Below are 12,999 nucleotides of genomic sequence, written 5' to 3' on the forward strand. Positions count from 1 at the left end.
AACCGGTGAAGATGCAATTGTAATTTTCAAAGTATAGGGAAGTATTTCGTAACTTATAATAATTAATGTTTAATGGTAATACAAGGTCTATTCTCATTTTTGTCAATTTCGGTTGGTTAGGTTTGCTTAATAAAAAAAATGGTAATACAATTTTTTACCATGACTTATTTAACATCAATAAAAATATATATTTCTCTATTATAGTCGATAGGACCCGTGCGTCGCACGGGTCGAATGTCTAGTATTTTCTTATGAACATCCTGTCTTATAGCATATTCATGAAGATAATTCGAATGTCTAGCCTTCATTGTTAGGGTTTTAGTAAAGTGTGTTACATACAAAAATCTAATATTCATCTAATAAATACAAGATAATTAAATCTTAATTTTTGTCTGCTCAAAAAATTCTTGAATGAATGAAGTGCCAGTAAGGGTCTTTGTAACCAAACATACCTCTTATTCTCAAATCCCTCTATCTATTATTTCTCCCTTCACCTTAGCATGTATTGGGCTTGATATAATTTTGCAGGGTTTCAAATGGAGCTTTGGGGGTCAATAGGCAAGTTTCTGTATAAAAGAGAGGTTTGTCTTGTTGTGTGTGAAAGAAAGAAACTGTCACTGTATCCTGTAGGTATGTTGGGTAAGTTTTTTTTTAATCACATAGAGGGCCGAAGCCCGAAAAAGAAGACAAACTAAATGCGGGGCAGTAAATCCCCTAACATCAGCATCAGCCAAAAGAGAGAATCGAGCCGGGCAAGTCGCATAATAAACAATATCGGCAATCAAGGAGTATCCGAGATTTGCTAAAGCATCGGCATAGTGTATGATGGGTAAGTTTGTTGTTGTGTTTTTGTTTTTATATAAAAAAATATAATGTTTCATTTTGATTTAGAAATAATATTTAGCTATGAATATGATGATAATTAGTTGTTTATGTTAACTTAACCGCGTCATTACGAAACAAATTGAGCTCAACCACAAAAGTCCAACATATGACATTTTAAAACAATTTGACAGAAGAGTATAATTTGTCCTGTCTAATAACTGAGTTTTGTAGGCACATGGGTAACGTTTTAATATAAGGGTGTCCCCACATTTGACAGAAGTTGTCAATTTACAATTGAATTGGATATTCAATTCCCACTGTTACTAATATAATTGGCTCAGAAACCAAGAGAGAATCCACTCTCTAACTCTCAAATGAGAAACGCAAGTTTTTTATATATTTCAAATTGTGATTATACATGAAGGAAATGGCCTTATTTATAGTAATCCTAGAGGCCTTAGATGCAACTGTAAAATGCTGAAAATTAATGTAAATGCAAGAAATAAAATGTCAACATAAGTGGCTAGATGGTTGTGTGTGAACCATGGTGGCTTCAATGAGGTAAGGGATGATGCAATTTAGTAGAGGCTATGAATACTAGGGGTGGTGCAATTACTAGGCTGTTTGAATTTCTTGATCTGTATCAATAATAAGGAAAACAGGTGAATGGTGTCTGTCACCAACTATGATAGATGTTGTTATTATTATTATGGTACTATCTATATATAATGTATGTATATACTAAGTAGACCATGATTGGCTAGTGATAGTGTTGATGAGACGACTTTGAGATATAAGAAGGACTTGTAAATCAAATAGAGTTTTGCCTCATCATTTCAATTGAATAATTCTTCTTCTTCATGTCCAATTTCAGATTCACAGATCATTGTTTAATACTTTTTTCTTGGTGTCACTATTACTTTTTTTGTTCAACATATAAAACAAACAGCTACCACCTATCGTTGTTTGAGTTTATTGGTGTCACTTCTAATGATATGACATATTCAATTGTCTAATTTATGAGATCCAAATCCTTTCATTCCCCCTCCTTGCACAATTTGTGTATATCTCTCTTTAAACTTTAGAGAGAACATCAAAAGAGAGAGAGAAAAGATAAAGAAAGAAGATCAAGAGAGAAATAAACACATGTTTATGGAAAGAAGGAGAATGAGAGAGTGGTTCGAAAGAGAGGGTCCAAAGAGATTTTTTCTATTCAAAGAAATTTTTGCCTCATCATTTCAGTTTAGCTTAAATCTTCGATTTCTTGTGCAATTTCAGATTCACTATTGATCACGTTGACCTACTTTTCATAATCAAATTCATCGATGTCTTCCTTCATTTCTACCTTGTTTAGAAAACTCAAATCTAGGAGGAAGAGGTACCATGTGTACTTGAGTTTCTGCGACGAAGACTCGCATTCTTTTGCTACGGGTATATATACGGCTCTTACTTCAAATCGCATTCTTAATCTAAATCTTCATTCAGATCATCGGGTTTATGTTTTCTGGGACAATAATTGGTTAGGAAGTGAATATCAGACATTAGAACCCTCTGATTCAGTTCTGAATGCAATTGAAGAGTGTGAAATGGCAGTAATCGTATATTCAAAGAAATATACTGAATCAAGCTGGTGTCTTCAGGAATTGGAGAAAATAACTGAGTGTCGCCGAAGAACCACAGATGGTCTCATTGTTCTGCCTGTGTTCTATGACGGTGTCTATTCATCCTACAAAAGATTGTGGGTCCGAAGAGATATGTACGGAGAGGGTTTTCATAATTTCATGGATAGAATCTCCATGGAGAAGAAAACCTCTTCGGAAGATGAAGACAAGTTCATGGCATGGGTAGCAGCAATCAGTAATGAAGCTTCCATACATGATGGATCTGATTATTTAGGAGACTGGCATAAGTAATGAAACTTGCTTTATTTGAAATTGGATTACTCTGTCTTTATGGAATTTTTAATAACACATGTTTTGATTTATTTGAATATAATGCGTTTAGCAAATTTACATTATTTTCACGTACACAAATGTTGGAGAATTGTTATACATATAATTATCATTTCTCTTTCATATATTATGCAGGAATGAAACGGATCATATTGAGAATGTAGTTGAATGTATTACTCATGTGCTAAACAAGAGGAAAGACTTCTTCAAAAATAACTATAGAGGGAGCATAAATTCTCGTGCCCAAGATGTGATTCAACTATTAAAACAATCGAAATCCCCTCTCCTACTCGGGATATGGGGGATGGCAGGGGTTGGTAAATCAGCTATTGCTAAAGCCATTTATGATCAAATTGGTCCCTATTTTGAGGATACATGCTTTCTAGAATATGTCCAGGGAACATCAGATGAAAATTCTACTCTAGTTTCTTTACAAGAGAAACTTCTTTTTGAACTCGACACAGCAACTAAAATAGATGTATCTACAATGCAATCTGGAGAAGAGATTTTAAAAGAAAGACTTCAACATAAAAAGGTACTTTTTATACTTGGTGTTGATAAATTGGAGCAGCTAAATGCCTTGTGCGGAAGTCGTGAATGGTTTGGTGAAGGTAGCAAAATAATCATCATGACAAGAGATAGACAACTACTCAAGGAGTATGTTGTTGACCATATCTATAGAGTGAAAGAACTGGACGAAAGTGAATCACTTGTGCTTTTTAATTGGAGTGCCTTCAGGCAAGCAACTTCTTACGAAGGTTTTGCTGAACTTTCAAAACAGATAGTTGCTTATTGTGGGGGATTGCCTCTTGCTCTTCAATCCCTTGGGGAGTATTTGCATGGAAGGGAAGTACTTGAGTGGAAAGGTGTTTTGAGTAGTCTTGAAAGATTTTCTTTTCCAAATCAAAACATACTACATGCTCTAGGAAGGAGTTTGGATGATTTGAGTGATGAAGAGAAACAAATATTCTTTGATATAGCGTTTTTCTCTAATGGGATGGACAAAAATTTTGTGCTCCAATCATTAAATAGCTCAACACAATACACAACTCTTCAAATAAGTCTCCTTGAAGACAAGAGCTTTGTAACAATAGATGACAAAAACAAAATTCAAATGTCTGTAGTTCTACAAGCCATGGCAAGAGATATCATTAAGATGGAATCACATAATAATTCTGATCAGGTGTGTGAGTGTGTGCGTGTGTGTGGATTTTGAGGCTAGCTCTGCTTGATGTATCACCAATGTATGGTTTTTTGGTTCCAAAATATATAAGGACAAAGGAAGAAAATTGAACATTAGTGAAATCAGTCTGTTCACGTTTAGTTTCATAATTACTACAAGAACCTTGAAAGTTAGATAGTAAGATGGTGAATGGAAATTTAGTAATAGAATAAATTTTGGGTAACCTCGTATGTTAAAATGTATCAGTGGCATCAAGAATTTTCGCTACCCATTATATAAGTGATTTTAATTTTTACTTTCCTTTGATGTTTCAGCCAAAGATGTACGATGTGTTCTTGAGTTTCAGAGGAGACGACAGTCGTGCAAAATTCATTTCACATCTGCATTCTTCTCTTCAAAATGCAGCGATTCATGTCTTCCAAGACGATGACGAGATTCAACGAGGAGATCAAATATCGATATCGCTGTTCCGAGCAATTGAACAGTCTAGAATTTCTATCGTTGTTTTGTCTACAAGCTATGCTAATTCAAGATGGTGTATGCTAGAGTTGGAGAAGATCATGGAAATTTGTAGAAACAAGGGTCTAGTTGTTGTGCCAGTGTTCTATGATGTGGACCCCTCAGAAGTGCGTCATCAAAAAGGTCAGTTTGGGAAAGGTTTTGACGATCTTATATCAAAAATCTCAGTGGATGAATCAACAAAGAGTAATTGGAGAAGAGACCTCATTGATATTGGTGGCACAGCTGGGTTTGTCCTCATAGATTCCAGGTTTTTTTTTTTTTTTTCTTTTAGAATATTGTTGGTGATACTATAATTTCTTAGGCCTTGATGGTGTAATGATATTTGTATTCAGTTTAAAATTCACCTTCTTTTGTAATACAACTAATATAGCAGAACATGCATGTGAATTTATGTAAGTACATACTAGAGATTCTTGAAAATTGTGCATGCATACTGGCATATATTGGAGAATGCTTTTAGATACAACTGATTGTGCACCTAATCATTGATTCATATTTTACAGGAATGAAAGTTCAGAAATAAAGAATATTGTTGAACATGTCATCCGTTTGTTAGATAGGACAGAGTTATTTGTTGCTGAACATCCGGTGGGTGTAGAATCTCGTGTGGAAGCTGCGACTAAGCTCCTTAACATCCAAAAATCAGAAGATGTGTTTATGCTAGGGATATGGGGAATGGGGGGTACGGGTAAAACAACCATTGCCAAAGCCATTTACAATGAAATTGGGAGCAAATTTGAGGGAAGGAGCTTCCTTATGGATATAAGGGAATTTTGGGAGACACATACTAATCAAGTTTCACTACAGCAACAAGTACTCTGTGATGTTTACAAAACAACAAAATTCAAGATACGTGACATAGAATCAGGGAAAAACATATTGAAGCAAAGACTTGCCCAGAATAGGGTACTTCTTGTGCTTGATGATGTGAATGAATTGGACCAACTAAAAGCTTTGTGTGGAAGCCGTGAATGGTTTGGTCCAGGGAGTAGAATAATCATCACAACAAGAAATATGGATCTTCTTACATTATGTAAGGTTGATCAAGTGTATGCAATAAAAGAAATGAACGAAAGTGAATCTCTTGAGCTTTTCAGTTGGCATGCATTCAAGCAACCAAGGCCAACAGAAATTTTTGCTACACATTCAAAAGATGTGATTGCTTATTCTGGGAGATTACCACTAGCACTTGAAGTCCTCGGGTCCTATTTGTCGGCCTGTGAAATAACAGAGTGGCATAAAGTTTTGGAGAAGCTCAAGTGTATTCCCCATGATCAAGTATATAAAAAGCTAAAAGTAAGCTTCGATGGTTTAAAGTATGTTACGGAGAAACAAATATTCCTTGATATAGCCTGTTTCTTTATTGGAATGGACCGAAATGATGTAATTCAAATATTAAATGGGTGTGGGTTTTTTGCTGATTCTGGAATGAAAGTCCTTTTAGAGCGAAGTCTTGTAACTGTTGACAATGGGAACAAGCTTAGAATGCATGATTTGTTGAGAGACATGGGAAGACAAATAATTTATGAGGAATCACCACTGGATCCTGAGAATCGCAGTAGGTTGTGGCGTAGTGACGAAGTAATTGATATGTTATCTAATGATTTTAATCTTAAGGTAATTACAAATTGAAGATTTTCTTTTATCGTTTATATAGGTTGCTGAAGAATACATTAAAAGAGGAGGAGAACTAAACATTGATTAATCAATTAACAACATTCATTTGGATTCTTAATTATCATACGAAATGTGGAAATTAATATCATTCATGATCTTTAGTTTTTGTTTATTATGTGTTTCAAATGTCAAAATTAAGCTACTTGTTTTATGTTTCTTTGATTTTTTCATTTATTTCAGGGAGCAGGAGCTGTAAAGGGTCTGGCTTTGAAATTTCCAAGAGAAAATATAGTTCACCTGAATTCCAGTGCATTTAAGAATATGTATAAACTCAGATTGCTTCAACTTGCTTGGGTGAAATTTAAAGGAGATTTTAAACATCTTTCGAGAAATCTTAGATGGTTGTATTGGCATGGATTTCCGTTAACTTACATTCCTGCAGAATTTCAGCAAGGAAGTCTAGTTGCCATCGAATTAAAATATAGTAATCTCACTCTAATGTGGAAGAAGAACAAGGTACAAATTTTATTTAATATTTTCTCATGAAAGAAGCTACATCAATACAAATCTTATTAAACACCTTTTAGCCGCTTTTGTTGATTCTATCATTTTCTCATGTCTGTTACATGTCACTAACAATTGCTAAAGCATAGTAAATGGTAAATTCTGAAGTGTGGTTGGATATTGTCACCCTGTTGGCAAAATTGTTAACAAAAATATGACACGTCATTGAATAATCGGATGATGGGTGCATATCCAATCAAACTTTCAGGGTACCACTGTATTCACCAATTTGTATAAACGAACACTTTTATAAACTTTAAGGGTACCACTTTCACAATTTATATATTAGCTCCAAACACTTTAATAGTTAAAGCACAGTCAATATGGATATAATCATTAACCAGTCTTCAGGATTTAGCAAAGTTAGCACTATAAAACTAAATGATTGATATTTGATACATCCTAGTATCAAAGTTCAGCTAAGAATAGTAATAGTAGTCATTCTTTCAAATTTTAATCTAGTTTTTTCTAAGATTTTTTCTCTTACTATTCTCTCGTGGTTTTATTTTCTTGCAGATGCTAAGTAACTTAAAAATTCTTAATCTTAGTCATTCTCAGGATTTGACCGAAACTCCAGACTTTTCATATATGCCTAATCTTGAAAAGCTTGTACTCAAAGACTGTCCAAGTTTGTCTACAGTCTCCCATAGCATTGGATCTCTACATAATCTTCTTCTGATAGATTTGACAGACTGCACGAGTCTTCAGAAACTTCCTAGATGCATATATAAATTAAAATCTCTAGAAACTTTGATTCTTTCTGGATGTTCCATGATTGACAAATTGGAGGAGGACTTGGAACAGATGGAATCATTGATTACCTTGATTGCGGATAAGACTGCTATAACAAAAGTGCCCTTTTCAATAGTAAGATTGAAAAGCATTGGATATATTTCTTTTCGTGGCTTTGAAGGATTTTCACGTGATGTATTCCCTTCTCTCATTCGGTCTTGGATATCGCCATCAAATAACATAATATCCTTAGTTCAAACATCTGTGTCCATGTCATCACTTGGCTCTTCCAAGGACCTTCAAAAACTTCGAATTCTTTGTGTGGAGTGTGGTTCAGATCTACAACTAACTCAAGATATAGCAAGATTTTTGGATGTATTAAAAGCTGCAAAGTATCCGAACATGGAAGCAAGTGCAAGTTCAAGGTCAAAGAATTACTTGAAATATCTTTTAATTCAAATCGGAACAAAATGCCAAGTCTCAAATGTTGCCGAAGAATGTATTTTACAGGTTTGAATATCTCTTAATTTTTTTTTTACAATTCCATATTTTTCAAACATAATCGATTATTTATCATACCATAATGTTATTTTTGTAGTACTCCCTCCGTCCCTAATTATAAGATCCTTTTGAGAATTTTTTTTGTCCCTTTTTATAAGACCTCTTTGTTATTTCCAACTACATTAATTATTTCTTTACATACATGCCCCTATTTATTATACATCTTTTTCTTCAATCAACAATAAATAACATGTTAAAAACATAAACTAACATTCTTTCTTAAAGGATAAAATTGTAAAAACAATAGTGATTACAAACAACTTTAATACAAATATCCACTATCTTAATTCCCGTAATTTTGGCAAAAGGGTCTTATATACAGGGACGGAGGGAGTATGTTATATTTTGCATCAAACCTGTTACTTTTCCATATCATTGTAAAATTAAGATTAATAAAAAAAAAGGATACAATTTTATTTAAAAACCCAACACTAATCTTTTTTTTTTTTTTTTACCAAAGCAAAGTTAACTATTATCATTAATCAACCAATGTTCAATACAAGAAGGATAAGAATAAAAAATACGGTGACTAGCCAAGAACAGGCCACCTTAGCTAAAGTATGACTAACCCAACATTAATCTAAATTAAACTACATTTAATTAAATTCAATTGGATTTTTTAAAATGATTCATCCAAATTGAACCTAACGTCATGCGATTTTATATTTATATCGGATGGTTGGTTGTCTTGTCTCAAAACCGATACAAATCGCACCACGAACACCCCTTGGTAGAAATTATATTTTCCAACATATTATTTCCTCCTTAATTTGAATCAGACACAAATTTAATTCATAAAGTTTTTAAACTCATGTTACAGACTGAAGATGAGACTTGGGATTCATTTTTGCTCCCCTGTGACAATAATTCTGAATGGTCAAGCTTTAGTTGCAAAGGTTGTTCCATAATATTTGATATCCCACCAATGAAGGGGAGAAACCTAAAGAGTATGATGTTGTTCATCGTCTATTACTCTTTCCCGGAGAACATAACATCGGAAGGTTGCCAAGGTTTGTTGATCATAAATTACACAAAGAGAACCATTCAGGCCTATAAAAGAGAAACTCTAACCTCTTTTGGTCATGAGGATTGGCAGACCATAACGTCAAATCTAGAACCTGGTAACAATGTGCAGGTTATGGTAATTTTGGAGGAAGGTTTCATTGTTGACAAGACTACGATATCTCTCTTATATGATGAACCAGTCAACAAAAAAATGGAACGCTGTGATGTAGTAGAGGGGCAGGATGTTACTGTTTCTGGATATGATGATGATAATGTTGGTGTTTCTGGTGGTGATAATGAAGCCATCAATCCCCATGGAGAGGAAACTATGAACCACATGCAGATTACCAGGCACGGTGATGGGTTATATGTTGATATCGTGGGACGGATACAGCCAGTACCAGATGACCTTGAGCAGCCTGCGGAGGCAGTAACTGAGGAGATTCATGCAGCTGAAGAACAACGTGATCAAGAGCACCCGGTTCCTCCACCTGAGGGTGAGCCTGAGCAGCATGCAACAGTAGCATCTGCGACCGTAGAACCTACTCTAGGAGCTCAAATTCTGGATGCCATCAGAGCGCTCAGGGCTGATTTCGTCAGACAAGAGCAGACTGTTACTAGTAGGTTGAATGCAGTAGAGGTGAGATTGGAGGAGCTTGCTGATGTCATAGCCCAGATACCGCGTGACTTAGAAAGTTAGACATAGGATTCTATTCTTAGGTTCCGTTTGATGTTGCTCTTCCTTTTCTTGTTTTGTTTTTCTATAATGACCAGGGTTTTAGTATTACACCCCATGTCCTTTTAGTTGTACTTGAACTTTTTTTGTCTTATGATATCAGTTGTTTATGCATACCAATTTCAGTGTTCTATTGTTATCTGATTTCTTATTAAACTGTTTCCAAATTCGAATTGAATTTAGAATTCATTTCGTTGTTCTGTTTATCCAATCTTTAATCAAATTTTGAGGAAGAAATTCATTTTATAACTAGATATGTAATACCATTTTGGAGGTGGAAAACTAACCTAACAACTAATTAATAACTTCCGTTGTTTTAAAAAAAATGTAATACCTCAATTTGTAAAAAGAAAAAAAACCTAATTCGAAGAAAATTGACTAATTCTATTCGATATTTTTTCAAAATGACCATCTTGGTTCAATGATGTCACTGATTTTGTACTGCTAATCAGTTAGGTAACCGATTCTAATTGACATCAATTTGCTGTTAAACTGATTGATTAGGTGTTGGATATAATCTATTAGGTTGTTATCTAATTACTGAAGGCTTTAAATTAACCGATTATCATGTTATACAGAGTTATTCGTTGCTCAACATCCAGTGGCGGAGCCCTTCATGGGCTGGGGTGGGCCACGGCCCACCCGGAAAAATTAAAAAATCAACGATTATAGGTCTATTTTGCGAGATTTTATGCAATTTTGTGTCGATTTTATGTTTTGGTTGATCCAAATTCCTGCAAAGTGGTGTAGTGGCCCACCCGAAAATTTAAATAATTCAATTATAGGTCTATTTTGCGAGATTTTATACAATTTTATGTCGGTTTTAGGTTTCGGTTGATCCAAATTCCCGCAAATTGGTGTAGTGGCCACCCGAAAAATTTAAATGATTCAATTATAGGTTTAATTTGCGAGACTTTAAACAATTTTTTAATTGTTAATTTTAGTGGCCCACCCTAACATTTTTTTCTGGCTCCGCCACTGTCAACATCCAGTGGGTGTAGAATCTCGAGTAGAAGCTGCAACTACTCTCTTAAACATCCAAAAATCAGATGTTATAATTCTGCTGGGGATATGGGGAATGGGGGGTATGGGTAAAACAACCATTGCCAAAGCCATTTATAATGAAATTGGAAGAAAATTTGAGGGAAGGAGCTTCCTTCTGAATATAAGAGAGTTTTGGGAGACAGATACTAATCAAGTTTCACTACAACAACAGGTACTCTGCGATGCTTACGAAACAACGACATTCAAGATACGTGACATAGAATCAGGGAAAAATATATTGAAGCAAAGACTGGCCCAGAATAGGGTACTTCTAGTGCTTGATGATGTCAGTGAATTTCACCAACTACAGGTTTTGTGTGGAAGCCGTGAATGGTTTGGTCCGGGTAGTAGAATAATCATCACAACAAGAGATAGGAATCTTCTTAGATCTTATAGAGTTGATCAAGTTTATGAAATAAAAGAAATGGATGAAAGCGAATCTCTTGAGCTTTTCAGTTGGCATGCATTCAAGCAACCAAGTCCGAAAGAAGAGTTTTCTACACATTCAAATGAAGTGATTGCTTATTCTGGGAGATTGCCACTAGCACTTCAAGTCCTTGGGTCCCGTTTGTCTGACTGTGAAATAACAGAGTGGCATAGGGTTTTGGAGAAACTCAAATGCATCCCTCATGATCAAGTGCAGAATAAGCTAAAAGTAAGCTTCAATGGTTTGAAAGATGTAACAGAGAAACAAATATTCCTTGATATAGCTTGTTTCTTTATTGGGAAGGACAGAAATGATGTAATACAAATATTAAATGGGTGTGGATTTTTTGCTGATATTGGAATTAAAGTTCTTGTAGAGTGAACCCTTGTAACCGTTGACAACAGGAACAAGCTTAGAATGCATGGTTTGTTGAGAGACATGGGAAGACAAATAATCTTTGAGGAATCACCGTTTGATCCTGAGAAGCGTAGTAGGCTGTGGCGCCATGAGGAAGTGTTTGATATATTATCAAAGCTCAAGGTATTACTAGTTAGAGAACTAAACATTGATGAATGAATTATGAACATTCATCTGGATTCGTAAATATCACATGAAATATGAAAATTAGTTTCATTCACGATTGTTTTTATTTTTACTAACTATATCATTTTCAAATGTGAAAATTAGTTACATTCACGATAGTTTCTCTGATTTTTTTATTTTATTTCAGGGAACAGAAGCCGTCAAGGGACTGGTTTTGGAGTTTCCCCAAAAAGATAGAGTTTGTCTGAAAACCAAAGCATTTAAGAAGATGAATAAACTCAGATTGCTACAACTTGTTGGGGTACAGCTTAATGGAGATTTTAAATATCTTTCAGGAGATCTTAGATGGTTGTACTTGCATGGATTAAAATTTCCATCAGCTTGCACTCCTGCAGAATTTCAGCAAAGAAGTCTAGTTGCCATCGAATTAAAATATAGTAATCTCAAACAAATATGGGAGAATAATCAGGTATAAATCATGTTTAAATTTTGCTCAAGAATTTTTTTCACTAATCATATTTCCAAAAAGCAATAAATTTAAATTTATTGTCTCATCGACCACTTTAGGTTGTGCTTTTAAGAAAACTAGGTAGTTTATTGAATTTGTGTATTGATGTTCCAAAATTGTCCTTTAGTTAGTGATTTAGTTAAACATTAAGCAATGACACTAACATGTAGGATATTATTTTCTGGTATTTTGTAAAAAAATAGTTATTAATATATCTAGTAATTTTAAAATGTGCTTATATTTAGGGACAATTGTCTTTTTTTTAAATAAGACTTATGTTATAACTTTAAATAAGCTAGACAATGTACAACTACACATGAAAAAATGTAACTGTATATAAAACCAAGCAATCAAACGGCACACACAAATTGTCGAAAGAATGTACAATTGTTTTATGACTCATTGACTTCTTTTGTTCTTTATAACATTGTGTTTGATTTTATCGAAAGTTTTAACAATATTCATGTTTTGAATCATTCTGTATTAGAGTATCTATTTGAGTTGAGAAATAGTGAAAATTATTCCTCCCAATTCCCTCTCTCGCTGGGCTATTCCGTTTGTGACCTTTTCGTTTAGTGATAACCGCATATGTATTATGTGTAACAATAATTATCCACAAATCAACTGTAAATAAGTGATTGAAATCCCACTGTCGTCGTCGCAAATTGTTATACTTCAAAATTCCAATCTATTCTTTCTAAGCTGATTTTTTATTTTCTTGCAGAAGCTAGAGAATCTGAAAATTCTTAATCTTAGTCATTCTCTGGATTTGACTAAAAG

General features: G+C 34.2%; 2 protein-coding genes across 2 annotated transcripts; both read left to right on the forward strand.

Annotated features, from left to right (window-relative positions):
* The first annotated feature begins 1,204 nt into the window (after positions 1-1,204).
* Positions 1,205-9,811, forward strand: LOC25491564 (uncharacterized). Its single transcript, XM_024781987.2, has 7 exons — positions 1,205-2,734; positions 2,913-3,960; positions 4,275-4,729; positions 4,986-6,099; positions 6,340-6,615; positions 7,180-7,905; positions 8,777-9,811. The coding sequence occupies exons 1-7, from the start codon at positions 2,151-2,153 to the stop codon at positions 9,659-9,661; spliced, it is 5,088 nt and encodes a 1,695-aa protein (XP_024637755.2). The 5' UTR covers positions 1,205-2,150; the 3' UTR covers positions 9,662-9,811.
* Positions 9,812-10,775: 964 nt separating this feature from the next.
* LOC25491565 (disease resistance protein RUN1) lies at positions 10,776-11,703 on the forward strand. The gene has a single exon (XM_024781956.2). The coding sequence runs from the start codon at positions 10,776-10,778 to the stop codon at positions 11,547-11,549; it is 774 nt and encodes a 257-aa protein (XP_024637724.1). The 3' UTR covers positions 11,550-11,703.
* Positions 11,704-12,999: the final 1,296 nt, after the last annotated feature.

The sequence above is a fragment of the Medicago truncatula genome, chromosome 4 (assembly GCF_003473485.1).
Source record: "Medicago truncatula cultivar Jemalong A17 chromosome 4, MtrunA17r5.0-ANR, whole genome shotgun sequence".
In the NCBI taxonomy this organism is placed as follows: domain Eukaryota; kingdom Viridiplantae; phylum Streptophyta; class Magnoliopsida; order Fabales; family Fabaceae; genus Medicago; species Medicago truncatula.

Coding starts and splice junctions, on each gene's coding strand:
- LOC25491565 (XM_024781956.2), top strand. CDS start 10,776: ATGGGGGGTATGGGTAAAACAACCATTGCCAAAGCCATTTATAATGAA.
- LOC25491564 (XM_024781987.2), top strand. CDS start 2,151: ATGTCTTCCTTCATTTCTACCTTGTTTAGAAAACTCAAATCTAGGAGG. Junction 2,735..2,912: donor TATTTAGGAGACTGGCATAA/GTAATGAAACTT, acceptor TATATTATGCAG/GAATGAAACGGATCATATTG. Junction 4,730..4,985: donor TTTGTCCTCATAGATTCCAG/GTTTTTTTTTTT, acceptor CATATTTTACAG/GAATGAAAGTTCAGAAATAA.